Raw genomic sequence first — 27,567 nt, forward strand, 5'->3', positions numbered from 1 at the left:
TCAGCATCATTATCAACTTACATTTCTGCAAATCTCTAGCCCGATGGGTTGTAACAAGTCAAGAAAAAGCGCTTGTACACGAAATTTCACTGAACTGTATTTATTCAGGATTACAACTCTGTTAGGCGCCACTTTCCCGAACGATTACTTGGTAGTCACACTACTCTTAAACATCAAGATGGAGACTCCAAGAAAGAAGCACCTTAACAAAACTTTTCTAAAGCACTTGTGAACCTTACAATGACGTCAGTCATCGCGCACATATGTCCACTGACTAATGAACAATAAGGTGTTTTCTAAAGAGGTCAAGCAGTTCCTAAACACGTACAAATCTCCTATATGAGTTCCCGACCCTCCCAATTTTTTTTTCTATGCAGGGACAAAGTTAGCTCTTTATCCCTTTCCCCCTCCTCCCCCCCTCCGGCCCCAACCGTAACAAACTCTTATGAGGGTCTGCATGGGGGAAACCTTACAGCTGAGAACTACGCAAAACAATGGTGCGGAAGCTGTTAGGGAAGAAGGTTTCATTAAAGGGATACAAAGTGCAAAATTTATTACCTTCTCTTCGGGAAAAAACTGGGACCACTGGGACATCTGCATCTGTTTTTGAATCTTTTCGAAAGTAAACAACAACAACAACAACAAAATGGAATGAACGATAATGTATTCAATTTCCAAATGACAAAAATGACAAAACCTCACTCATTGAAAAAGAAACCAATACTGCTCTGTGATTTCAAATTCTAGGGTATTTTGAGACTAAGCTATAATTCGTGACATTAAGCAGCTTCATCATCATCACATAACAGGCCAGAGCCCCGATTTTAGTGCGCGCAGGAGGAGGCCTAATCTCCACAGCAACCACCGCAGATCGGTTTCCAATAACAGACAAGCGTTACTTTCGTAATTAGTTTTAAGCATTCCTCCAGACACCTTTGGAGAGCGCCGGACACATTACCTGTCAAGGAACTTTGTACTTCTGATTAAATGAACCAGACATCTCAAAGAAACGCGAAATTTGATCAGACTATTTGGGATTATAAATTCATTTCACGGTCGAAGTCGATCTTCGCGGCTGGCTTCGCAATTGATAACTACAGTTTTCTCGCCGCATTTGGATTCAAATAGGCTTGATACGCTTTCAGTGCGTTTTCAAGTGCTTTCTTTTAAGAAAATAGTTCTGCGATGGCTTATTTAACTTCTTTCAAGAGTAGTATGCCGTGTCAACATTGGTGACCTTCGAAGCGAAAACGGCGAGTCGGCGTATCAAGTTTTTACTGTGGAGCCACAAGTAGGTATACACTCTCTGCTGGCACATCTTTCTCCGGTTTGGAAGGAACTCTGCGTGGAAAAGACCCTGACCAAAGAAATTTTTAAATCTTCTCTATTTGAACGTTTGAGAAAAGCCGTCAACAATGCACATTTTATAGTCACCAGTGTAAACGAATGCGAGAGCTCGAGCTCTACTTCACATCTCCTTGAGGAACAGCAAGACCGATTATCTGATTCAATGGACGACCTTTTTTATCAAACGGCGAAGGATTCAAGTCTTTTTTCTCTGGCTTAAGACGATGTAAGCGTCGATGTGCCTCCAGTGACAAATCACTCTCCAAAAAGCCCGCCAAGCACTGTCGAAATCCCGCCAAAATCTTATTCGCTGGTAGGAGCCCAAGACGCTGGATTACTCCAGATATTCTAGCTTCCACTTCAACATCTTCGTGTTCGCTTGGGCGATCTGTATAATCAACGTCACAGATACAGTATGGTTTCTATATCAGTCATTTTAGCCTCCTTGAACTAGTGTCAAACATAATCCAAAAATTATTATTACAGGTTTTTTTTATATTATGTTATTTTGTATTATTACTTGTTTTTTACTTAATAGGCCAAATTATAGGGCTACCCTCTCCCTCAGAGCTTACAGGCGGCGCGCCCAAGATTCTGAGGTGAAGGTAGTCTCTCTTTTGAAATGTCGGTCATAATCCAAATAATTTTTGTAGGTGATTTTTGTAGTGTCATTTGTTTCTGAAATAGGCCAAATTATGGAGCTTCCCTCTCCCTCAGAGCTCACAGGCGGCGCGCCCAAGATTCTGAGGTGATGGTAGTCTCTCTTTTAAAATGTTGATCATTTATCCAAATTATTATTGTAGGTTATTTTTGTATTGTCATTTGTTTCTGAAATAGGCCAAATTATGGGGCTTCCCTCTGCCTCAGAGCTTACAGGCGGCGCGCTCAAGATTCTGAGGTGATGGTAGTCTCTCTTTTGAAATGTCGGTCATTATCCAAATTATTATTGTAGGTCATCTTTGTACTGTCATTTGTTTCGAAATAGGCCAAATTATGGGGCTACCCTCTCCCTCAGAGCTTACAGGCGGCGCGCCCAAGATTCTGAGGTGATGGTAGTCTCTCTTTTGAAATGTCGGTCATTATCCAAATTATTATTGTAGGTCATCTTTGTACTGTCATTTGTTTCGAAATAGGCCAAATTATGGGGCTACCCTCTCCCTCAGAGCTTACAGGCGGCGCGCCCAAGATTCTGAGGTGATGGTAGTCTCTCTTTTGAAATGTCGGTCATTATCCAAATTATTATTGTAGGTCATCTTTGTACTGTCATTTGTTTCGAAATAGGCCAAATTATGAGGCTACCCTCTCCCTCAGAGCTTACAGGCGGCGCGCCCAAGATTCTGAGGTGATGGTAGTCCCTCTTTTAAAATGTCGGTCATTTATCCAAATTATTATTGTAGGTGATTTTTGTAGTGTCATTTATTTTTGAAATAGGCCAAATTAATTATGGGGCTACCCTCTCCCTCAGAGCTTACAAGCGGCGCGCCCAAGTTTCTGAGGTGATGGTAGTCTCCCTTTTGAAATCATAATTGTAGGTTATTTTTGTAGTGTCATTTTTTTTGAAATAGGCCAAATTATGGGGCTTCCCTCTCCCTCAGAGCTTACAGGCGGCGCGCCCAAGATTCTGAGGTGAAGGTAGTCTCTCTTTTAAACTGTCAGTCGTCAACCATAGTATTATTGAATTTTCATTTTCCAGAGTTCATAGTGGTACCTTCTTTATAGTTTTACGTGATTTGTGGCAAAGACAAGACCATGCTAACAAATTTATTCTACTTTATGCGTGGTGCGGCAATCACCGTGGCAGACTGGCCTCCAAAGTTCCTTCATAATTTGGACGCTTCTCAGGAGTTCCTTCACTGTTTGTAATCCAGAATTGGCGATTCTCAGCAGCTTGAAGCTCTTGCATTGCATCAGTTGTTCCTTGGACGGCGACCTTTTCTTGTTCCGAGTACAATATCGATTCTCGATTTTCGACTCTCGATTACCGTATCTTGCTCGTGCAAGGTTTCGGCAACGGGACCAGTCTAAGACCATTGCAGGAAAACTGTTTGGTAGAAGAAGAGTGAAATTTTGGCTTCGGCGCGTTACCTGTCTGATGCTCGGTATATCACTGCCAAACTGCGCAACAGAATGCACAAAAAACCCCTCCGGTACTTGAAAAAAAAGATAAAAAACCTGAGCGATGTAATTTAGTAACTTATTCATGGTGTTCAGCTTCCGGTTTCTTCAGCTTATTGCCAGTTGTATGCAAAGTTCACGCGCACATTATCGCACTCTAACTTAGTCGATTGTGAGGAAATTGTTATGTCAGTCATTGACTCAAAACCCCCGCGCGTTAAGCCTTTCTGCGACGGACGTCCCTTAGAAATATAAATTGCCCACACTGATCGCCAATTCTACTTGCAAAGTGTTGCTGATTGAGTTGTGTAATGTATTCTAGAGAGTAAATTTAGTACTAACCTCGCAGACAAGGATGCAATGAGACATTTATTTGCGTAGTTAGGCCTACTATCCATTGGGCAAGCATCCCTTTTATTTTCTTTCGATAGCCTGTCCATGCACTAACCTTTGGGTACAGAAACTAGCTGCCTCTCGCTGTACCAAAACTTGATAGTTTTGCCGTTCACTATTCTTAACGGGTGCTCACACAACACCAGGACTGCATCGTGCGCCTTTGGCGCTTTGGTACCCTGCGAGCTTTGGTTCATCGCGTTTTGAAAGGTGGAAATTTTGATATTCTCGCGTAAAAGAAGACCGATAAAACGTGTCTTTCATTGACTACAGTGAAACGCCCGGAAATGAAGGATGTTTTGAAAGGAACGGGAAAACTGATAAAAGTAAATATTTGTTTTGATAAGTGAAATTAATGAGAAATAACCATAAACTAGTTTTGTTGTTTTGTTTTTTAAAAGCGGTTTGTCTGGTACCAGATTTGTACAATTACTTTCAATCAAACATGGATCGGGTTTTCTTAATTATGACAGAATGTAATTAAAAAGCATTATGTTGACAGCTACAAGGCACATGCTTGCCTTAAGCTGCGAGTATCCCGCCATGTTTTAAACAAAGGGCCTCTGACCAAGCCGGCATTCTAATCCGCCACAAATATGTGAAGCACGCGTCTTTCAAAGTCGCCTAGTACTTAAAATCGGGGCTCTGGCCTGTTATGCATCATCATTATCAACATCATCGTCATTATCATTATCATTAGCTTATTTCTTCTCTATTGCTTATTCATTTGGCCAGCTTTCGCGTAAAGGAGTGATCACGTGTTTGATTTCGGTGTTAACAAGGCCTTATTTCTTGCCCAGCCTTCTTTGTGTTAGTCTTAAAGCGGCGTAATCATTAATGTTACTGAAAAAAAAAAGGCAATAAGAGGGACTAACATACGAAAAACGGAAACTTTCGAAAACAAGAGGGATTGAAGAGATCCGCGTTTGCTGCTCTGGGCCTTTAACGTTGGCGACTTTCAGGTTTTGGATCTGCGCGCAAGGTAAAGAAAAACTTAGGCTTTAAGTGTGAGGTTGAAAAAGTTAAAACTACGGCGATTATTCAGTTCTAATGCCTTACAGGAAAAAAAAAGGAAAATAAGGAATGATTAACATCTGTTGTTAGCTAATGGCGTCAGGAACATAGGCATCCACTGCGGGCATGGACTGCGACTTAGTCTTACGTCTTGATGCAAACATTTCCTACGTTTTTGACGAATAGAAAATCGTGTGCTGATCATTCGACCATGGTATGGTCTTTTTCAAAGCTGTGTTTCCAAGTAAACGTTTGCAAACGCAGAAGAATTTTTCATCGTCTCGACTTCGGTGATGGCTTTGTCGTTCTTAACATTTCTCACTCTTTTATTCCACCCGGGCAGGCTGTAATTGGCCTCAGCTGTTCCGCTGTCTCTGCCGACCGCCTTCTTTTGTTTTATTACGTTATATATATATATATATATATATATATATATATATATATATATATATATATTTCCTGGCCGAAGCTAATAAAATAAATAAAATTTTGCTGAATTGAAATCAACCCTTAGTGCTTGGAATGCTTACCTTTGGATTCATATTTAAGACACCTAGCTGCTGAACAATGAAAATCACTATCACGTCCAAAGCGACTATAAATAAAGTCGCAGTTTTGGTCGTTGATAAAGCCATCGAAGTTTAACCCTGTGAGCAAAAAAAGTAACCTTTGTTAGAAAAAAATCGTTTATTTATTCGTGAGAGAGTTTAACTCACACAAAGGACAACCGGGGCAATATAAGTTTACGAACGCAGACGGACATGTAATTCCGGTCGTCGCTTCTGATCTCTGCACCCAGCCAGAAATTACTGTGTGCGACCGACCCACAAAGCGATTTCTGAGACTTTTGACGGGCAATAATTAGATCTTACCATAAGTACGTGGAATAAGATCGTCCGGGTGTAGGCTAGTGGGCCGACTTCGCAAATTCTCGAAAACATCCAATATGGCGGCTCGAGCGTGGTGAAAACTGACAGTCAAAGGAGCCGTTTTATCGCCAGAGAAGCGTGATTTACGGTATTGTTGACGAAGTTTGCGTTTATTGTGAGTTTTGAAGTGTTCTTGGTCCTGTATAGTAAGCAATCCTTTTATAAATGTCTTATCAATTTGTCTTGTCCCGCTGGCCGGTATTACCGAAGAAAATAGTATCGTCCAAAGGGACATCCTAAATTATAGCATCATTTGTTGGCATGTACATCTCCTCTAGCTTTCATTGTTAAACCGTGTTGTAGGACTGGGTTTCTGCACGTTTCTACAAGCTTAGGATAACTCTATGGGACCCTTTTTATTCATAAAAGTGGCCTTGTCCTTTTGGCCAGTATTACCGAAGAAAATAGTACCGTCCAACGGGACATCCTGAGTTTTAGCAACATTTGTTAGGAAGTATATCATATCTGGGTTATTTATTGTTAAACTGTGTTGTACAACTTGATTTCTGTAGGTTTCAACAAGCTTAGGATAACTGTATAGGAACATTTTTATTCATAAAAGTGGCCCTGTCCTTTTGGCCGGTATTACCGAAGAAAAACACCCATTAAGCTAATGGCTTAATGACATTTTTGTGAAGGGCTAATTTCCTGGTTGTTTGTCTTATCTGCATCTGGGATGGAGATAGGGAAATAGTTAGAATTCCTTGCAGGCTCAAATCATGCAATCAATGCTTTGTGATTCATTGTTGGTTCAGTTAGCAACGCAGGAACATCGTCAGTCTTTGACTCGATTTCTACGCACCGTGCTAAGGCAAGTACGCTACTTTGTTATTTCTTCGTAGCATGCGTAGCGCTTACGTGTAGTTTTCTCTCTCGATGTGTAGTTATGGCTGAACCTTGGGTTTTGATTTTGGGGCACTCCTTCATCAGGCGTTTGCATGAGTTGGTACGTCTGCCTACAAACGCTTTACGGGAGGATTTTGACATCGCAAACCCTATGAACCTGCGCTGGCATGGAGTAGGGGGACGAACTGTGGCCAAAGTCATACGCTACGATTTGGAGATAGTCCGACAATTTTCGCCTGACATTGTTATTCTACAGTTGGGTACGAACGATATCAGTGATCGTTAAATCCGTTCTGCTCTAACTGTCGGTTCACAGTTAGAGGACCTAACAAAGCTTTTACATGAACAATTCGGCGTAACCGTGGTTTGCGTGTGCCAAACTATACTAAGAGAGAACGCGCACTTAAACGTACGCATTCGCACGTTGACGGATTATTTACGCGTTGTCCTACAGCCCCTTCCATTTGCATTTTACTGGAGACACAGGGGATTTTGGAGGACAACACAGTCATTCTTATTGCACGATGGAGTTCATCTGAACCAACGTGGACAGTTTAAACTTTATCGAAGTTTGAGGGGGGCTTTGATCCAATCACTTAAAGTGTTTAATGATGTACAAAGTTAGAGTCTTAGATCTGTACTATAGCTCATTATTTCCTCTTTATTGGACATACCGCCAAGTTAAATATTCTTTTGCGTTGGTACTTGGTAGTGTAATTCGCCATTGTACTCACAACGTATTGTTTGTCCTTGAGCCTTGTTTGGCCGGTCACGGTCGATTTTATGCTTTGTCTCCAAATGAGTGGGCCGCCGGTGTTGCGTGCCATAGCGCTCGTAGTCCCAAGCTATTTGTATGTATTTGAGGATACGAGCGTACGATCTAATGACAATTCTTAATTTTAATACCGCATTTATTTGACCTGTGGCAGTTATTGCGATACAACTACAGATTACGAGTTACACGAGAACATTAATACGTTTGGATAAATTAACACTCTCTATTCTTTTCAAGTATGCCTCCACGAAGTAAACGTCCGAGACGTTCTGGCCCTTCTGCCTCTACAGTAAACAGCATGGCAACCAGTACCGCTAACACATCGAGCAGCTTGTCAAATAGTACCTCTAATCAACAAGACGGCACGATGCAAGTACATGTTACAGCGCTGTCCAGTGCCCTTTCTCTGGCTGTCCAAAAGGCCGTCCAGGACGCGCTACGACCACCACTGTCAGTAACAACGTCAAATAACGCAGCATCAACGTCGACCGTGGTGTCCGCCCATGTGCCTACTACAGCCTCGTTAGTCCAGGATTCTGTTGTGCAAGCGACGCAAGCTATTTCCGGGACTTCTGGAGGTAATATTGTATCACCTAACGTGCAGACTATGCCCACCACACCCCTCTTTTCAAGCGTCGCCATCCCCCTTGGAAGTGCAGTTAGCGACAAAATAAAATCCAAAATTTGGGCTAACGAATTTGTACATCTTGGAGCACTGCTCCAAACCGCGGTTCCACAAGAGCGTTTTGCTCTTGGGCTTTCGGCTACAGGCAATGGCAATAAGCCGCAGATTACGTTAGAGCCAGCTAGCGCCCCACGTAAATTGAATAGTATTCAGCAGTGGGTCACGGCGTTCCAGACGTTTATGGCCATTTATTGCCAGAAGTTCGCGGGGGACACGGCTGCTTTGCTAAAATATTAGGAGAACGTTCGTGCCATTGCAAACAAAAACGGAAACTGGGCTTACTATGATGAGCAATTTAGATATTTGCGCCAGTCCGCCCCCGATAGGTACCCTTGGGAGGAAGTCCAGTGGGAGTTATGGCTCGAAGCCACTTCAGTTAACTTGCCTTTTCGTCCCCAGAGAGGTAACTTTCCCGCCGGGCGAGTCGGATAATCACGACAAATCCCTCTCGTTAAAGGAACATGCTTTAACTTTAATAACGGGAGGTTCTGTTCCGGATGTTCCTTTACCCACATCTGCTCCCGATTTTGAGGTAAACACGCAGCCAGAAATTGTTCAGAGGGAGAGGAGCAACCAACCTCGAGCATTAAGCCTAGTGGAACAACAGCGGCTGGCGCGTCTACTAGAGAGCAATCCAGTCACCCCCGTAAGGATTGACCGTCTCACTTCCGTTCTGCGTGATTACGACCCCTTATTAAATAACTTTTTGATACAAGGCTTCTCATATGGGTTTCATATTCATTACTCTAATTTAAGATCAAGCTTCGAATCTCCAAATTTGCTTAGTGCCAACGATCAACCAAACATCGTAACGGATAAATTACACAAGGAAATCGAAGCCGGTAGGGTTGCAGGCCCATTTAGCGCCCCGCCGTTCGATAATTCTGTCGTGTCACCATTAGGAATCGTCCCTAAGAAAGCACCCAATGAGTTTCGACTTATACAACATTTGTCATATCCGCATGAGAATTCGGTTAATTCGGGAATTCCGGTAGACTTTTCTTCGGTACGCTATGCGTCCATTCAAGATGCAATAGTGTTTGTAAAACGTTTAGGAGTTGGCTGTTATCTCGCTAAAACTGATATCAAATCTGCCTTTAGAATTATTCCTATTCATCCGGGGGACTATCCGTTACTGGGGATGAAGTGGCAACTGAATTATTACTTCGATCGCTGCCTCCCGATGGGCTGTAGGTCATCGTGCGCCATTTTTTAGCGATTTAGTACGGCACTCGAGTGGGCCGCCAAGCAAATCTTTCAGGCCGACGAGATAATACACGTTTTGGATGACTTTTTGTTAATAGCCAAAAGTAAGCAGTCTTGCGAAAATCTACTGTCACGGTTCATTTCACTTTGTAACTACTTAGGCGTTCCCATTGCGCCCGAGAAAACCGTAGGACCCGAGACCGAATTGCCTTTTGTCGGGATTACTCTGGATTTTATTCGCATGGAAGCTCGATTGCCGGAGGACAAACTCGAGAAATGTCGCACGATGCTGCTGGATTTTTATAAGCGGCGTAAAGTCACGCTACGCGAACTTCAGTCATTAATTGGCCTCTTAAACTTTACATGTTCAGTGGTTTTGCCGGGTAGAGCCTTCTTACGGAGGCTAATCGATCTTACGAGAGGAATTCGAAGGCCCCATTTTAAAATCCGTTTAAACAAAGACGCCAAAAGTGATTTAATCGTTTGGCTATCGTTCTTGGAGCAATACAATGGTCGCACATTTTTTCTGGATGAAAGAATGTCCGCTTCACGATATGAAATTACTTCAGATGCAGCCGGTTCTAAAGGATACGGGGCTTTATTTAAAACACATTGGTTTTATGGTAGTTGGCCCGTGATTTGCATTTTTCAAGCCGTTTGTCAATTTTTTGTGAATATTTAATTATCTTAGCGCAACGCGGCAAAAATAGATCAGGTGACTAATTATTTAAAAACCTAGAAGTTCGTTACGCAACTTACATTTCAAAAGTGTCACCACAGATCGCACTTCGAAGCTTACTAGCCGCATATGGAACACAAATTGTAAGTATAATATTTTCCCGTCGCTTCAACCGAAATCGACATGTGTAATAACCTTCTTTGTCATATTAATTTAATTTTTCAGTTGACTATACTACTACAAGTGCAAATAAATTCCATGTACGCTCATGTACGCGAAAATCAGTTAGTGGTGAAATCTTCAACATAAAGTAGCCCTTCAATCACAGGAGCGAATCAGTCAAAATTTGTTGCAGAAGATTACGCCGAGTTACGAAACCCCCCTAATCCCTGTGTCAATTGACGCCTTAGCCTTATTCATTTCGTACCTTAGCTCCAAAAAATTTGCCGTTGCTACTATTCACTCATATGTCTCGGCCATCGGCTATGTTCACCGTCTTAGGGGTATTGGTGACCCAACGAAATCCTTTTTGATACAAAAGCTGTTGACGGCAACTAGCCGAAATAGAGTTTCCGCTATCCGACTGCCAATATCGCGTCCATTACTTCACCAGTTAGTAAGTTCGCTGAGTTCGACTCATTCCTCGGCGGCACAAAGGAAGCGATATGCTGCAATGTTTACGACAGCGTTTTTATGGTTTCTTTCGCATCGGAGAGCTAGCGGCCAAAAATGTGGATTCGGGCGGGGATGTTCTGCAATATGACGATCTTTGTATTATATCATCAAACGGGCGCATAAGTACGGCCAAGTTGACAATACGCAAATTCAAACACAACACAGCGAATAAAGCCTTTGAAATCCTCATCGCAAGAGAAAATTCTGTGTTAGTTTGCCCAGTCCAAACACTACTTGATTACTGTGGCATGAGAGGCGCTGCTCCTGGTCCTCTATTTTGTGAAAGTGATCTGCGCCCGGTCACCATCAGCTTGTTCAATACTGCATTAAAACGTTGCCTTGTTTTTTGTGGTTTAGACACGAGCCGTTACAAAGGCCATAGTTTCCGCATTGGAGCCGCAACTCACGCTTCCGAGCAAGGTTTCTCTGATTCCCAAATTCGCAGACTTCAGTGGTCGCTGGCAATCTGATGCGTTTAAATCGTACCTCCGTTCAGGTGCGTTGTCGGCTAATGCCCAAAACGATTTAAGCTGCTAATTTTGACGTCCCTGATCTAGTTCAGACAAGGGCTGCTATTTCATGGGCACGCGAATTTATCCTTTCTAGATACTCTAGAATAGTTCAGTCATGGGCTGCTATTCTTGGTAGATTAGGGCTATCAATCATTTGCTTAAGGCTTAGTGTTAACTGTACACAGTATTAAGCCACACGTTGCAAGGGAAAGGTTTGTTCAGACATGGGCTGCGGACTAACTGTCTTGTTCACGGGGGCTTGGATCTAAGTTAAACGTTACGATTTTACAAAGCATAGGTCTGTTCAGACATGGGCTGCAGGCCGCTGCTTTTCTATACGATAGTCCTATTTGTACATGTCGTTCAAGCATGGGCTGCGACGTCCTTTTGCATTTATTTGCCAGTAATCGCTTTTCGCGTGATCTGTTTGTTGGCCGGTGGGGTGGCCACAGGTTTGTGGCTTATGGCGGGTTTTCCCCCACCTTTGATGTTTGAGATCTAACAAGTTACAGTTTCTGTATATTCAATGGCTTAATGAATTTTTGAATTGAATTTTTGGAAATAGTTCGGTGAGAGTCGGTAACCAGGGGCTCTTTTGGCCGTACTTGAAAATCTTTTGTCCCGTCTTTTCTCCTGACCCCACTGACTGGCCCTGGGTCTCCGAGGATGCGTATATTGCTCTGTACTAAAGAAAACTGCTGCGTTTTTAGTTGACTGTGTATCTTATCTTTGAATTGATAAACGCGATATCAGCGTTAGAGTTAGACTTTCCATCAAGATTTAAAGAGGTCAATGTCATGAAGGCTAGGAAAACGCTCAAGATACTTTTTGGTTGGGAGATCATTAAACCGTATGAGATTGTTGAATTGCCCATGGCACAGTTTAATGTTACGTCCAAAATAAGGCAATTCGCGGAGCAAATTTTTGTTTTACATTGCTTAAGTTCGGGATGACATTGCAAGATGATCAAACAGATATACATAAATTGTAGAGATGATCAGAAATACAGTTATTAATAAAACTGTGAAAGGTTTGAAGCCAGGAGTCATTTCAAAAGTAGGTTGAGTTTGGTCGTCCTGGTGAACGTAGTCCTGGATAGGACTGTTGTCGTTGACAGTGACTGACGTTTCGACAACCTGTGCGGTAGTCATCTTCAGAGTCAAAGTGAGTTGTATCACGTCAGTTGATGGTATTATACACTGGTCATTGATCTGATTGGTCAATTACGTCGCGATGTTATTGGTCGTCTGTCAGTTAAGTCGTGATGTTATTGGCTATGGAGACTCGTAATCAGTAATTGGTGCGTTTCGATCCGTCCATTGTCACAGTTAAACAGTCGTCCATTATTGGTCAAATGTTCAGTTCTCCCGTCGTTCTCTCGTAGTTAGTTTTGCTTGATCTCGTCAATAAGTCGTTTGTACGGCGCTGGTAACTGTTGGCTACGATTCAGTGGCTTTTGTTTTAAGTTAGTAAACCAGCTTTCTAAAGTAAGACATTGATAGTAGTCTGTAGAATACGTTATACATGTCGCAGAGTCAATTTGATGTTTCACCTGTAAACGGTGCTCAGCAATGTGATTGTTGACGTCACCATTCCTCGTCGCTCGTTTGTGTTCGGTCAGTCGCGTGCTTAGGTTCTGCCGGTTTCACCAATGTAAGAAGCCTGGCAGTCGCAGCATTTGATCTTGTATACTGCTCCCTTTCTGTCCTCTGGTTTGTCTTTATCCTTGACATTAGTAAGCACTCGCCGTAAAGTGGTTATCGATTTGTGTGCAACACGTATATTGTAAGGTTGTAATATACGTGTAATAGTTTCAGAGGTGCCTCTGATCTACGGTATAGTCGCTGTCGTAACAGGGCCAGAGTTGGTCTGAGTGTTGGAATCAGTGTTACTGTGAGAGTTCTGTCTTCCAAAGTCCGTGTTGTAATTGTTTGTACTAAAAACGTTGTTAAGATAATCAGTCTCGTCTTGTAGACTGTCAGGTGAGTCGCAAACTAGTTGCGCTCGTCTCGTCAGAGTCCGCATAGTCGTAGCCTTGTGAGGGGTCGGATTGTACGAAGACTGGTCTAGTAATTGGTCGGTATGTGTCGGTTTTCTGTAAATAGTCGTTTTTTTCTTCGTTTGTTGTTGTCGCCAGTGACCAAGCAGTCTAGAAAAGGTATCTTACCATTTTCTTCGACCTCCTTAGTGAACTGTATGTCCGCGTTCTGTCTGTTAAGGTGTTCTTTATTGACGCCACTAAGACAATACAGATACCGGACGACCACAAACTAGTGTCCTTTGACGTGAAATCACTGTTCACCAGTACTCTACTTCAACTGGCTCTAGACTGTACTGAGAACGCTATTAAGAACTCTACTGTTGAACTACCACTACCTACAGAGACATTATGGACCTACTCAACCTCTGTTTGACTTCGACATACTTTCAGTACAACGGCAAACACTTCAAACAGTTACACGGTACAGCTATGGGCTCTCCAGTTTTTGTTGTTGTAGCAGAAATTGTCATGCAAAAAATCGAGGAACAAGTCCTAGCTACCTACACACGAACTGTACCTCTTTGGTTACGTTACGTTGACGACACGTTCACCGCCGTACGCAAAGACGGAATCGACGATTTTCACGAAAACCGTAACAGACAGAACGCGCACATACAGTTCACCAAGGAGATCGAAGAAAATGGTAAGATACCTTTTCTAGACTGCCTGGTCACTCGCGACAACAACGCGAGACGGACGCGGACGGAAAAAGTGTGTCAATTTTTTTATTTCGCTGAAGCTGATATTTTAAGCAAAAAAAATCCGTATTTTGGAAAGTATCTTTTTGCAAAACAAGACTCCGTGGACAAGACTTTGCGACTGGTAAGAATTTATCCTTAATCAGTGCCATACAAAGAGTTTTGCGTTTTTTCTCGGGAAATTTATTTTATAAAAGCAATACAATTTTTTTTCCTTTGTTTGCATAGCCTGATATAAACACGAGAGGGGTTGGGAGAATTCGACACAGTTATGCAAACCCGAGACGAAGTCGAGGGTCTGCATAACTGTCTCGAATTCTCACAACCCCTCTCGTGTTTATATCAGGCTATGCAAACACGGAAAACGTTTTCTATTGCTTAAATAACACCTGAATCACACCAGGGTTATGGGCTCCTGTCACACCTGGAACCATTCAACAAAACTGAAGCCAAGAGTCCGCGAAATATATGCAAACGTATTTCGCAACTTCGCGCGTGGAAAGTGTTTAATGAACGAAAGGTATCGTGGGAAAACCAGCTTGAGTAAAGGGAGAATGGAATACTGGAATTTGACCGAAGAAGAACGGAATTACATACAGAAACGCAACGCATTCGCGATGGACCAAAATTAGCCGCCATTTTTTTTTTCACCTTGATCGATGCTGACGTCACCGGCAACAGTAATTTTTCGCGGGAAAAGCTTATCTAAAAGTAAACTCACTTGTAAAAACGCCGCTGCACGAATTTAAGGCAGTTGCACGCTCCGGGTTAAGGGCTCCTGTCACACCTAGACTGAACTTGATTATGAATACACGTGGCAATGACGTGACAATGGTTTTTGTCTTAACCAAATTGCAACCGCTATTCCCATTTTCTCTAGGAATGTTCTACGCTACGTAAAGTTTGGGTGCTAGCCTTCTGCTGTACGAAGTTTCAGAAAATTCTGTGAGTGGAATTTCAAGATATCGTCGAATTTCTATATGAAAGGTTATAGTGTATGCGTCAACTAAATACTGGACTTAATGCTAGCAAATTTGCTACTTGCTGGATGTTTCTGGAAATGTTTTCCCACTGATTCTTAATTTAACTATCTCCAAACCACTGAGGCAAGTAGACAAAAAACAGGAAAGTAAAGGTATCAGGGTACGAAAAACATAATACTGAGCTTTTTTGCAATTTGTAAGGCTACTTTCGTGAAAACCGCGATAACACAAAAATTCGTCGAATTTCATGACCATTTAAAACTTGAAATTGTTTAAATTAAAGTTCGTTTAAAATTGCGTAAATATTGAAGCCTTGCCAAAATTTTGGATAATGTTGTGCTCTGGGATTTCCTTTTGTCTCGAGCTTAGCACAACATGTCACGGAAAGAAAATCCTCAGCAAATAGTCCTTTAGTTCTAGAACATCACCATATTTCGGAAGATTTCAGAGGGCAGCTCGTAACCCCTCTCTCACTCCCTGTTGACAAAAGATCTGCTCAGATCAACGAGGGGAATCAATAAAAAATCAAGGAAACTTACGAATATGTTGTGCATTGAGCGATTTATTACTTTGGTGGAGAGCGAATTAAAGGATTCGCGAGGCATAGGAATGTTTCAAAGTTGCATTCGGATGTCCCGAAGTTGCTTCGGAATTAGTTCGAGATATCTTCGAGTTCTTTTATTCATTCTTATTCTTATTATTCTGGCTAGAAATATTGACTGCAAACGTATTTTACAAAACACATTAAAGCAATTTGGGCTATTAGCTTCAAAAAACGAGCGAATATTGAGATATAAGAGCAATTTTCAGTGCGTCTCACTTCGCAGACGAGTCTGCTTAATATGTCGGGCGATATGTTTCTCCAAAGTGCGTTTCAGTTTGGTTTTTACCGTCGAAACCTTGTATTTTTCCCGTGAAGTCTAGCTTGGAATTCGTTTTACACCGTGGAAAACCTAAATTTATTCGTTTGCCGGTTAAATTCTCCACCGATAGATCAAAATTTCAGTTCTGTCCCTCAGCGAAGTGTAATAATTTCCACGCGGACTGTACTGCCGTGTTTGTGCTTTTATCTTTCTAAATCCAGCGGCCAAAATAATGTTAAATATGCTTTTCAATACACTTTTAAAAATAACACCGCACAATACGCGAAAAAGAAGTAGTGACATTCACGACGGTATTTGTGGTGGGTTACCCATCCAATTCCTAACCCCGCCTGACAGGGCTCAACTTGAGTGGCGCTACTTAAAAACCGAGTTTCGCGAGGCTTTTTGCGAGATACGTATTTCTAGTTTATGTTGCGGTGTTTTACTTGAATTATCCTCGGTGTGGAGACTGTGCATTTTCAGCAAGTTTTGTAAGGGAGTGTACTGATGTTGGTTTATAGTTAAGTTGCTGGAGAAGGTGTGGAGGAAATTAAGTGTTGTTGTAGAGGAAATAAAGAAAGTGGAACTGAGATCTCGTCGTGCGTAATTTGTTTATTACAGAACTCATAATCGAATTTGGTTACAGCCACGCGGTCATGTACCTAGCACACTTCCGGTGAGGTAGTTAAGACGTCCGATACAAACAGAGAAAAGTAAGGGTATTTGTATGGAAGGGTATCCGGAAAAATGTCATGTCTTATTATTCCTCCGCATTCACAACTAATCCACAACCACGACGCCGAATTCTACGCTCCCATAGCGTCTTGTTTATAGCACAGCAGGTGGACGAACTATGGTCCGTACTTTGTTGCGTAAGCAAATTCAATTCTACACGTGTTTGGTGGTACATGTATAATTTCCGTTTCTGTCATAAGGCCGTTTATTTCATGAGGGTAGTCTAGCTACTTTGTTTGTTTTGAATGGCTAGTTTCATACATGCTAGTACTTGATTTACTCCTTTTGGGCCAGACTTTCACACGATAGATTAAGTATTCCATCTGATACATTATTTCTGGTTTAACTGCATGAAAAACATATGGGTATTCCGAGCAGTTTTCAGCGCCTTCTTTATAGAATTTCGGGTACCACCCTGGAAACGTAATGGGGATCAAATGCCACTCAAGTGGAAATGCCATAAAAGTTTCATTGCCGCTGGAATCTGTGGTTCTAACAGGCACGACACCCTGTGCCCTGAGGCATTGTCCGACTGCTACGTCCTCAAATTGGTGGTGTTGTGGGCAGCTTGGTTCCCCCAGTGCTTTTTTAAACCTTCGCAGTGTTTCACGACTAAAAACGTATCCTGCGCCACTGTTGTACACACCCTCGTGAGTTAACATTCTGCCAAGGTAATGAGGTTCCGAGGTATTCAATTTGGATAGATAAGAACGAAGATTTTCAATGATGGCGTAAGTGTCGTCGTCCGCTTTAAAGAACCAATCAGCATCGTTGAGATGGTGGTTATAAATGTACTCCAATGATGCTCTAGTTTTGTCAAACAACTTTGCACGCCCCTCTTCAACATTAAGCCTGATGGCGGGGAAATTGGGATCCTCTTTTGAGCTGAAAAACAGAAGGATGTCGCAGCGCTTTCCCCAAGTATCTTTCACTGATTTTGCTCTTTTAGGTATGTTGGCTGGATTTGTCATTATCCAGCATAAAATTCGTGTCCCGTTAACTTCAGGGGTCAAATGACCTCTCTCCTCTCGTTGAATGCTGTATCTTTTTGGTTCGGGAGGACGATAATACCCGGCGTTAGTCTTATCCTTGCTAACATTTCTCTGAGCAGCTATTTTTGCGGTGTGCCCAGTTTCGATGTACTCGTGCATAATCTGCATGTATTCATGGTGTTCAAATATGAACATGGTTAAAGCTCCCAGTACCATTCCCCAGGCAAAAGTGAAGAGCGTTGAGGTTGAAGACAGGTTCATGACGTCCTTTCGGTAATTTATTGGCAGTGATCTTTCCCAAAATGTCTTCCGTTAAGTTTGAAAAAACCTAAAAGGAAACGAAAAAGATTAATAGGTATTTATAGCTCTAGTATTGGGTTTCTTTGCGGTGACAGTGAAGGCATAATGTTTAGTTTAGTTAGTACTAACAAGACCCCCATAACGGGGGTTCATTGGGCTGCCGATTGCACGATGTACTTGGTTAATATTTTGGGAAGTATCATATATTTCTGTCGGATATTCCATTTAAAGCCCTTTTAAATATCTGAGTGAATAATTGTTTTCTATTTGACTGGGTGATATACAAATAGCATATTCCTTTCTTGTAAGGAAAGACTTTTCACATGCAGGAAGAGAATGGCAACAAGTTAAAGCTTTTATCACGGGGACCGTGGGAAGGGCATTGTTTCTGCAGCTAACTACATCTCATTTTTCTCATGCTAACTACGTCATGGAATACTGTATTTAGATAATCATTCGGGGTTAATATAGGGCCACTGATAACTCCAAGCAATATTTTTGCGTCCGTTCCAAATCAAGGTCCCCAAGACGACCTGAAATGATCCTCTGGAAGATTCGTCCGCCATTTTATCTTTTTTCGACCCATTTTTTTTAATTAGGCGTTACCCACACGGGCAGCTCAATAATCAGGAACCATAGATTAGTAAAAATTCAAAACCCCCGAAACGGAAGCCACATATTTTGGAAGGGAGCCATACACTGATGTCCGAAAGTTAAAGGTCAAATGAACAAAAAAATTGACATTTTTTCTTTTGTTGTTTTACCTTTACCAAACAGTAAAACGAACCAACCTAAGTGAGATTTGGGCAAAGATTTTTCTTCCCAAGCCTTTATAGAAAGAAATATGATCAAAATCCGAGCATTTCCGAAATGGCCGCGCGATAAACTGGAGGAAATGGAAACGAGCTTCGGACAGTGTGACGTCACAGTTGGTTAGCATCTTCGAGGAACGAATTTTGAGCGTATGATTCACTTCATGTTTAAATGGTTGCTATGAAAGTAACAACAAAAATTGGCAATAAATACGTTCGGGAATTCCTTCAGAACGTTTTGTTATCTTCAAGTATGGGAGTTGGCGGTACCAGATCAGTCTTGCAAGACTGATCTGTTACGTCGCCAACACCATACTTAACTACTTGCAACAAAAACCGAATAGAGATACAGCGTGGGGTAAGGGTAAAAGATCACAAAACTTCCTGAAGGAATTCCTGAACGTTTTCATTTCAATGATATATCGTCGCTTTTATAGCGACCATTCATAGAGAAAAATTAATCATACGCTCACGCCTTAAACCATCGAGGGATTCGTTAGAGACATAAGATAAGGTGCACAGAATAACGTGCAAGCATGGCGCCGGACGTGACAATCTGAGCTTCGGTTTAAAGGTTTCTGAGCTGACGGACAAAAGTGCCGAATTTGGTCTCTCTACTCAAAGCAACAAAGAAATACTCAGGGAAGGAACGATCATGATTTTCTTACCGAAATCCGCCGAATGAAACTAAAATGACTAACTTAATCGCTTTCTCGACACCTGTCACTGTTCCCGTTAAAAGTATTGCTTCTGACACTGACGGCTCACTGCTATCCAACTCACAAGATTTAGAACTTTTTTATATCAAAGCTAAGCTCAATTCTGTTTGCGAGGACATTGAGCTTCTGAAATTAAATTTTGAATCGTACAAACGATCGAGTGATCTTTCCACCAAATCTAGCCCAATCGAAGCTTTGGAAAGGGAGAACTCGGCTCTAAAAGCCAAACTCAAAGAAGTAGAGGCTGAAAGAGACTCACTGGAACTGACATTTTTAGCAAAAGATTTGAATGCTTTAACCTGCAATCAAAATTCAACCGAAAAAAGGGATCACAATACGCGACAAACTATGGAAGAGGCCCCTTGGGAGCTGGTCGAGGTGAAAAAGAAAAAGAACACACAAGATTCGCATTTGAAAGAAAATGCCGCAAAGAATACCAAAAAGATACGATCAATGGCCACTCCTAAACCTCAACCTCAACCAAGTTCAGATGCAAAGTCCGATCAAATGAATAACAAGAAACCTGTGGTAGTCATCGCAGGAGATTCACTGATTAAAAACGTTTAAAGTTGGAGCGTCTCTAAAGGTTTGAAAGTCAAAACGGTGGTTAAAGCTTTTCCTGGAGCCTCCGTTGAAGACATGTTTGATTACATCAAACCTTCAATTAAGCATCACCCTGAAGAAATTATACTTCACGTGGGAACAAACGATTTGAAGAACTCGGACTCTAGGAAGGTTGCTGAACGAATCGTTAATCCAGCTAACTAAGATAATCTTTAAACAACTATTGATATATGTATTTCCAGCTTCAGCTAAAAAGACATCCGAAACAATGCTGCCCATCTGACAAAACAGATGGCGTCATTCCCATTCCCATTCGAAGAGATCTGAATAGCTAAACACAAACAATTTGGGATTTTTCTCTCCTAAGTATCAGCTCTTTTCTCCATGTTTATGAACTAGCATACTCTCTTTGGTAATTCTTTCTAGTATTTATAATTGCACCTCAAAATACATTGTACCCAGAACACTCAAGTTTTTTTGGTTTGTTCCCTGAAACTTTTCCCCTTAACGACAGGTGTATCTCTTGACGGGTGCCTGGACCTATTTTTAGTTTTATTGTGTTAAAAGTGTCCCTTTTTTGCTGGTAAATATACTGTATGCAAAGATATTGAAAAAATTCAATATGCATGCGACAATCATTAAATAAATACAGTTGACTCCCGATAACTCAAACCTCGCGCTAATTCGAACCAAAATCGATTTCCCCTGGATTTCCGTCATACATTACCTGTAATTTTACCCTCGGTAACTCGAACCCTCGATAAGTCGAACTTCCCGCTAACTCGAAGTAATTTTTGTTTCCTCTCAGATCATTTATATATAATTTTACCCTCGACAACTTGAACCATGTTTTGAGCCCTTAAAAAGTAGGCAATATACAGTGAACTGGGGTCCCAAACATTGAATTTTGAATTTCCCATTGACGTGTTGTACGCATGATGTTTGTCACAAATCTATTTCAAACAGCTCGGGGGGTACTCCGGGGAATTCTTCGTGGGGGTCTGCCCCCCGGTTTTTCAAATCCTGACCCGATTTCAGACCAAAAAATGTAATTTTCGTCACCCGTTTTCAGACTAGATCTCTAAAATCCATACCCGTTGTCAGACTTGGCCTTTAGGCAGAAATTATATATGTTATGAGTTGAGTACTTAAATTATAGAGCGCAAACAAAAAGATTTTTCAAATCCAGTTGGAATTCGCATATTTCTCTTTCTTTCTCACTAATTTGGAATTGAAACGATAAATACGTTCATATACTCTGAGGTTCCCTCGAAAACTATACCCGATTCCAGACCAAAATGGGCAGAGTGTATACCCGTTTTCAGACGAAACGGCGCAAAAACCCTACCCGATGGGGCAGCACATACCTACATGGCTTAGTAGCCCCCCCCCCCCTTCGGGAAACAGATTTAATTCTCAAAACAGTAAAACCCATGCTCTATTTAGGCAAATGCGTCCAAAATATTTGTAAAGAGTCCTTTCCTCTGTGCTGGATGCTGGTTATAATATATAAGAGTGGCTGGTTCGTCATGCAGAGCAGCTGGATGATCAAACACAGCCAAAGTGCTTCAAGTTTATTCATAATGCTTTAGGGAAGTGTGAGATGTTTTATCAGAATTATTCTCACATGCCATGGGAAGGTCCTATTGTTATTTTAAAGGTACGGCTATAATTTTTTAATTGAGCTGTCACACTTAGATTAGCCCTTCCTATTTGTGTGCATGCCAAACAATGTACAAGATTTTGAGAAGAACAATAGTAAAATCGTTATTGCTTGTTATGTATGTTAAATTTTAAAAATCTTTTTTCTTTTCTTTCTTTCTTTCTTTTTTTTCCTTTACTTCTCAGAGTCATTCAAGTGACGAACCTACGGTCCCAGACAAAAATAGTTGGGACACTTTAAGCAAACACTTTTCTTTCCCTTCTCGTGCTTTCCTTTTCCCTTCCAATGCTGTTTGTTGCGATTTAGTCACCAAATAGTGTACACCAACATTGAGGGGACGAGAAGACAAAAAAGTATCCCAACAATTTTGACTGAGACTGTAGCTTGATCCAGTCGATCTTAGGTATTTTGTATCCAGTTTCCCAGATGCAGAATTTTTGCATCTTAGCTTGATGCAGTCGATTTTAGGTATTTTGTATCCAGTTTTCAGATGCAGAATTTTTGCATCTTAGCTTGATGCAGTCGATTTTAGGTATTTTGTATTCAGTTTCTCAGATGCAAAATTTTTGCATCTTAAATTGATGTAGTCAATTTTAGGTATTTTGTATCCAGTTTCCCAGATGCAAAAGTTTTGCATCTTAGCTTGATGCAGTGATTTTTAGGTATGTTGTATTAATTTGATTGAATGCAAAATGTTTGCATTAAGTTCATGCAGAATTCTTATTTAAAAATAATACTGCCTGTAATATTTAGCTGGTGAAATAAATACTTTTTTTCTGCATTAGTTTTGTTGTTTTTGGAAATACAAGATCTACAATGAGGGAAGATTAGACTCAGAGGAATTTCCATGAGGCTGACGGAAAATTGTAAGTTTGGAAAAACACATTTTAGTTTGGAAAGCGTTGATTCCTTTGGGTTTTAATGTTACTGTACCACAACTTTGAAAGCTGGCTTTAAGTTCTGTTTAAAATTCATATAGCAACAACTATTTGTAAACATTACCCAATTAATAATAATACAAATGCAAGATACAAATACAAGATTTTTCGAAAACGTTTGACGTGAAAAAAGGAGAAAAGAAATCATTCAACAAGCAACTGTTCTGTTACAGCGTGCGAGGTGGTGAGTATTCTTAGATTACTTTAGCATCTTCATTATAAGGAATCCTTCCTCGTTCAGGCAGTTCACGTGGTTTCAACACTTACAGTGGAACCTTGATATAACGAAACTCGTTATAATGAGTGATATTCTTTGCCCAAGTATTGTCATAGTAAAATACCGTATAAGGAAAAGAACTTCGATATAACGAAACCTCGAAATAGCGAACATATTTTTCCAGTCCCTTGACCCTTCGTTAAATCGAGGTCCCACTGAACCATGTTATTGAGGTCTACAATACATTCAATTAGCGCAAAGCTCAAGGGCTTCCTCTCCCGCCTTATTGATAACGATAGATCTGTATAAGCCTTAAACTCTTTCGAAGACACTAAACTGGATATCACTACCGCTTATCTATGACTGAATTCGTTAGCTTCACGCATCACAGCGCTAAGAACAGACAATGAAATGAACGAAGAAGAAGACAAGAAATTTATGTCCTCCAGTGCAATTTGGGTTGTTTTATACTTGTGGCGAAGAAAGTAGAAAATTTTACAAAATGGCAAGCTGTGTTTCGTTACTTGAAGCAGTGTCTGGCCCAATATTGACATTATGTTAAATATCACATCATTGGCGGACATTGAATGTTAAACTCACTAGCAAGTTTTTCAACAGTTTCTACATTGCTCCATTTCACCTTACGCCCTTGTTTAATCTCAAGACCAACTTGGTTATAATGACGTTCCAGTACCTCCAAACATGTATTGGTATAGCTACCTGTACACGGTGTTTCGTCCACAGATTTAACGAACCGAAGATCGTGGTTGAAAAGAACAGAATTATCGCTAAGTGATACTGAACGATTGGAGCGTATATCCAAACTATTTCCTGCCGCTTTGTGTGACAAGCAGTAGCTTACAATAACGTTTGAATAAAGAAACGGGGCGTATGGTACGTGAGAAGTTGCTTGAGGTTCCGACAGAATAGTTTCTACATGTTCTGGTCTAACGCTGGTATGATCGGTTGGAAACTTCTTATTATATTCCGCCAGGTCATCACAGATCTCGAAATTCCAGTCGTAGCGGTCTCTCTCAAAGTACCAAGCATAACTCAGCACAACACAGACTGGGGAGTGCGGGACATTGATTAACTTCTTGAAAACCTCATTAAATTTTCTCAGTATATACTCTCTGCAGTGAGTGAAGGTGTCCCGATAAATGTATACAGGAAAGAAGGACATAAAATTAGCAACCATTGGAAACCCAAGGGCCACCTCCAATGTGTGTGCCCAAGACCGTATCCATCCCCTACCCAATTGACAACCCATTCCTAACGTTCTTAACTTTGTGCCATTAAAAATGGAAGATTTCGTTACTGGAGTTATGAAGGCAGCGTCATTATCCATCCACGCAATAATGCTGTCATTTGAATACAAGTCGATAAAATAACTGCTCCAAAGCTGCCTGTTGTAACCGGGGTTTTTGTGCATCCCAGGAAAATCCAATGTACTTTTGTCTTTTGGAAGGGCCTCATAAAATACTTCAAGCTTACGGTCAGGAAAGTATCTTTTGGTCTGATCCATTATTTTGTTGCCAAATTCATGATCCGCTTTCGTTTTTTTGTCAAGTACCATGACTATTTTTCTGTACGAAGGAGGCCCGTAAAGAACAGTAGTCCTGAACAGATCACAATAATATCGTTGCCTGTGAAGCGACGATTCGCCAGACATCCTAAGAAATAGACTAAATGATGTATCTTCGGCTTCTTTGGCGGCCGCTTTGGTTGGGTTGCTGTTAATCTGTGAGATCTGGGGTGGCAGTGATCGTAAAGTTCTCTCTTTCGGAACAACATGAGTTACGAAAATCCCTATGGCTAAGAGCGTTGAAGCGAAACAGGTGATAAGAACGACTCTACGTTTAAATTTCCCTCCCAAAATCTTCGTTTGTTCTCACAGACGTCTTTTTCTGGACACCTGCTTAAGGGAAAAGATCGACAAACTGTAATTAAAACAAAAAAGTCTGCTCTAGCTTTAGCTCCCACCGATTTGAAATTTAACTCAGCCTCTTGTAGAACCATTTGCACTTGAATAAAACACATCAGAGCCCATCAAGCGTAGTTAAAGTGACATGAAAGTTGTCAAAAAACTCTAGCACTGAGCAGAAACGGCAGTTTACTTCCTTAACCAAAAGAACCATTCCCAAAGATCAGAAATGTGGTGCTTTTCATTAAATTCTCTGCCAAATGTTTTTAGTGACATGAGCTTCAATGAAAAAAAAAAAAAAACCGCCAATTTGCTTCTCACGTCAGTAGACATAAATAAATAAGTGAATAAAGATTCATGAAAACTTACGCAACATTGTAGGGCAACAACTCCCAACAATGTTGGATGTTTCATGTTGTATCCATGTTGCATGTTGTTGCGTATTGTTGAGCAAAGTTTGAAACCAGTCAAACAACCGGACGAAACTGTTATCTGAGGCAGAATAATACACTTGTAATGATTCACTCAAGCGGGTCGATGGCATTCACTCAATACTCACGTAGCAAATCATTAGGCACCAAGTTATAAATATTTGAGTTTTAGATAATGTTCAAATCAGCTTGTTGAATTTCCGTTATTTTCCTTCGCGTGCGCTTCCGTTTTGTAAGAATTTTTATCACATCACTTCCCAATTGAAGTTTTAAGGAAAAAGTCGAGCCATTTTTAAAACATGCAATTCAGTGAGCTAATTTCTGCCCCATGTAAGGGAATCTAAAACATGCTTGGATTCTCGATTCCATCCCTGGCCTTCCGGATTTCATTTAACGGATTCCGGATTCCAGGTGCTGCATTTCAGTCTTTGTCAGTGGTGGATTCCAAACCTTAGTGGGATTCCTTATTCCTTGAGCCATATTCTAGATTCCAAGGCTCAGGATTCCGGATTCAAAGGCCAAAATTCCCCAGATTCCGGAATCCGGATTCCCTTACATGGGGTGATGATTTGACGGTACATTATAACCAGAGAAACGTTTTTGCTTTTTGTTAGCAGTATATATACTAGTAACTTCCATGAAGCTAATGAAGCGAATAGGGTTGTGTTTCGTATACCGGAATCTGAAATAACCATAAGTATGGAGTGTTTTCACTCACGTGGCCAACATCTATGCAAATTTATTGGAACAAAAGAAAGCGTTTGCGTAAGAAAAGAGTTCAACTCCCACACGATTGGTTTGGGACGCCAACATAGCCGCCGTTTTATTGTTTTGGGACACCAATATGGCCGCCGTTACGTCATGTGAAAACACCCTATTCATCATCATCATCATCATCGAAAGGCTGCAGAGCAGGCGACTACGAGCTTCCTCCAGCCACAACGATCCTGTGCCAATTCAGACAGCTTGCCCTGGCCAATCATGTTGTCTGTGTCTCCCAAAAGGTGTTGAATGTATCTGAGAAACAGGGTTCGTTGCCTTCTTGGTTTTCTCTTCCCATGTGGTGGAATATACAGTGCGTACTCCTTGCATGGCTCATCATCAGGCATCCTGAGTACATGGCCCAGAAACCTCAGTTGGCGGGTTCTGACATTTTCTACTAGCGGGGCAATCTGAGTTAGATCATAGATTTTAGCATTGGACACCCTATCAATTCTCTTGATGTTGAGCATAATTCTATAACATGAGGTACCAAAGGCATTGATCTCGCTTTCCATTGCTTTCGACAGGACCCTCGACTCACAGCCATATAGAAGGACAGTGACACAGGTAGTGTTAAATAGCTTGAACTTGGTGGAGATAGAGATGTTAGGGCATCTCCACAGACGTTCCAGCTTCCAAAAAGCTGTCCATGCAAGCCCTTTCCTTCTTTTGAGATCCCCACTACTAGATGCCATCATGCAGCTAAGGTATTTGAAGTCTTGTACATGGTTGATTGTACTACCATATACTTCTAGTGGCGGCTGTGGACAGCAGTTGATCGTTATATACTCAGTCTTAGGAGCACTGATGACAAGTCCAAGGTCAGCAGCAACATTGGCAGTTCTGGTTAGCTGGGACTGAGCACGGGAGATGGAGGACTCAAGCAAGGCGATGTCATCTGCAAAGTCCAAGTCATTTAAAACTTTTGCAGGGTACCTACTTGATTTACGAGGACAAGTCAGCACTCCAGAGTCACCATCTGTAGACCTTAGCAGCAGGAAGTCTACCAAGATAATAAGAAGAAATGGAGCTAATACATCACCCTGAAGCACTCCTGTGGTAACACTAAATGGTTTGGAGATACTTCCATCAACCATCATTGAACTGCTTGAGTTGGTATACAGCACCTGGATTGCGTTGACCAAGGTTTCTGGGATGCCATAATGACGTAGAACAGAGAACATCACAGACCTATTGATGGAGTCAAAGGCCTTCTTGAAATCCACAGAGGTGGCAATCAATGGGAGTTGGTGTTCTCTAAAGCGTTCCATGATTCTTCGCAAAATATGGATTTGCTGGGCGCAGCTGCGACCTGGACGAAAACCTGCCTGGGTCTTTCGCAGCAGAGGGTCCAGGTGAGGTCGAATTCAGTTAAGGAGAATTTTGTTATAAACCTTGGCAGCAATCGACATTAGAGTTATTCCTCTGTAGTTTGTCATTTGAGACATATCACCCTTTTTCGGTAGTGGGATGATGATATTTGATACCCGCTGTTTAGGAGGTGACATGTTGGTGTACACCTCCGAGCAGAAGGCATGGATGGTATCAATCATCTGGTCGCCACCTCCTTGGAGAGCCTCTGCAGTAATTGCACAATCAAGGCCAGCTGCTTTGTTGGTTTTCATAGCAGCAATTGCTTCAGCCGTTTCCTCGCGGGTGGGAGGGTCAGTGCAGATGGGAAGATCATTACTTGCCGGAAGAGGTAGCCCTGATGGAGTGAAGCCACTGTCATTGTTCAAAAGTGAACTG

The 27,567-nt window shown here is 41.5% G+C and overlaps 1 protein-coding gene across 1 annotated transcript in view; it reads right to left on the reverse strand.

The window, feature by feature from the left end:
• Nucleotides 1-16,368: 16,368 nt before the first annotated feature.
• LOC140925373 (glycoprotein-N-acetylgalactosamine 3-beta-galactosyltransferase 1-like) overlaps nucleotides 16,369-27,567 on the reverse strand; it is a 42,405-nt gene continuing 31,206 nt past the window's right edge. The window contains exon 3 of the mRNA XM_073375352.1: nucleotides 16,369-17,816. Coding sequence (XP_073231453.1) covers nucleotides 16,724-17,749 — 1,026 coding nt within the window. The 5' untranslated portion in view covers nucleotides 17,750-17,816 and the 3' untranslated portion in view covers nucleotides 16,369-16,723. The remainder of the gene's footprint in view (nucleotides 17,817-27,567) is intronic.

This window comes from Porites lutea (assembly GCF_958299795.1).
Source record: "Porites lutea chromosome 5 unlocalized genomic scaffold, jaPorLute2.1 SUPER_5_unloc_1, whole genome shotgun sequence".
Lineage (NCBI taxonomy): Eukaryota > Metazoa > Cnidaria > Anthozoa > Scleractinia > Poritidae > Porites > Porites lutea.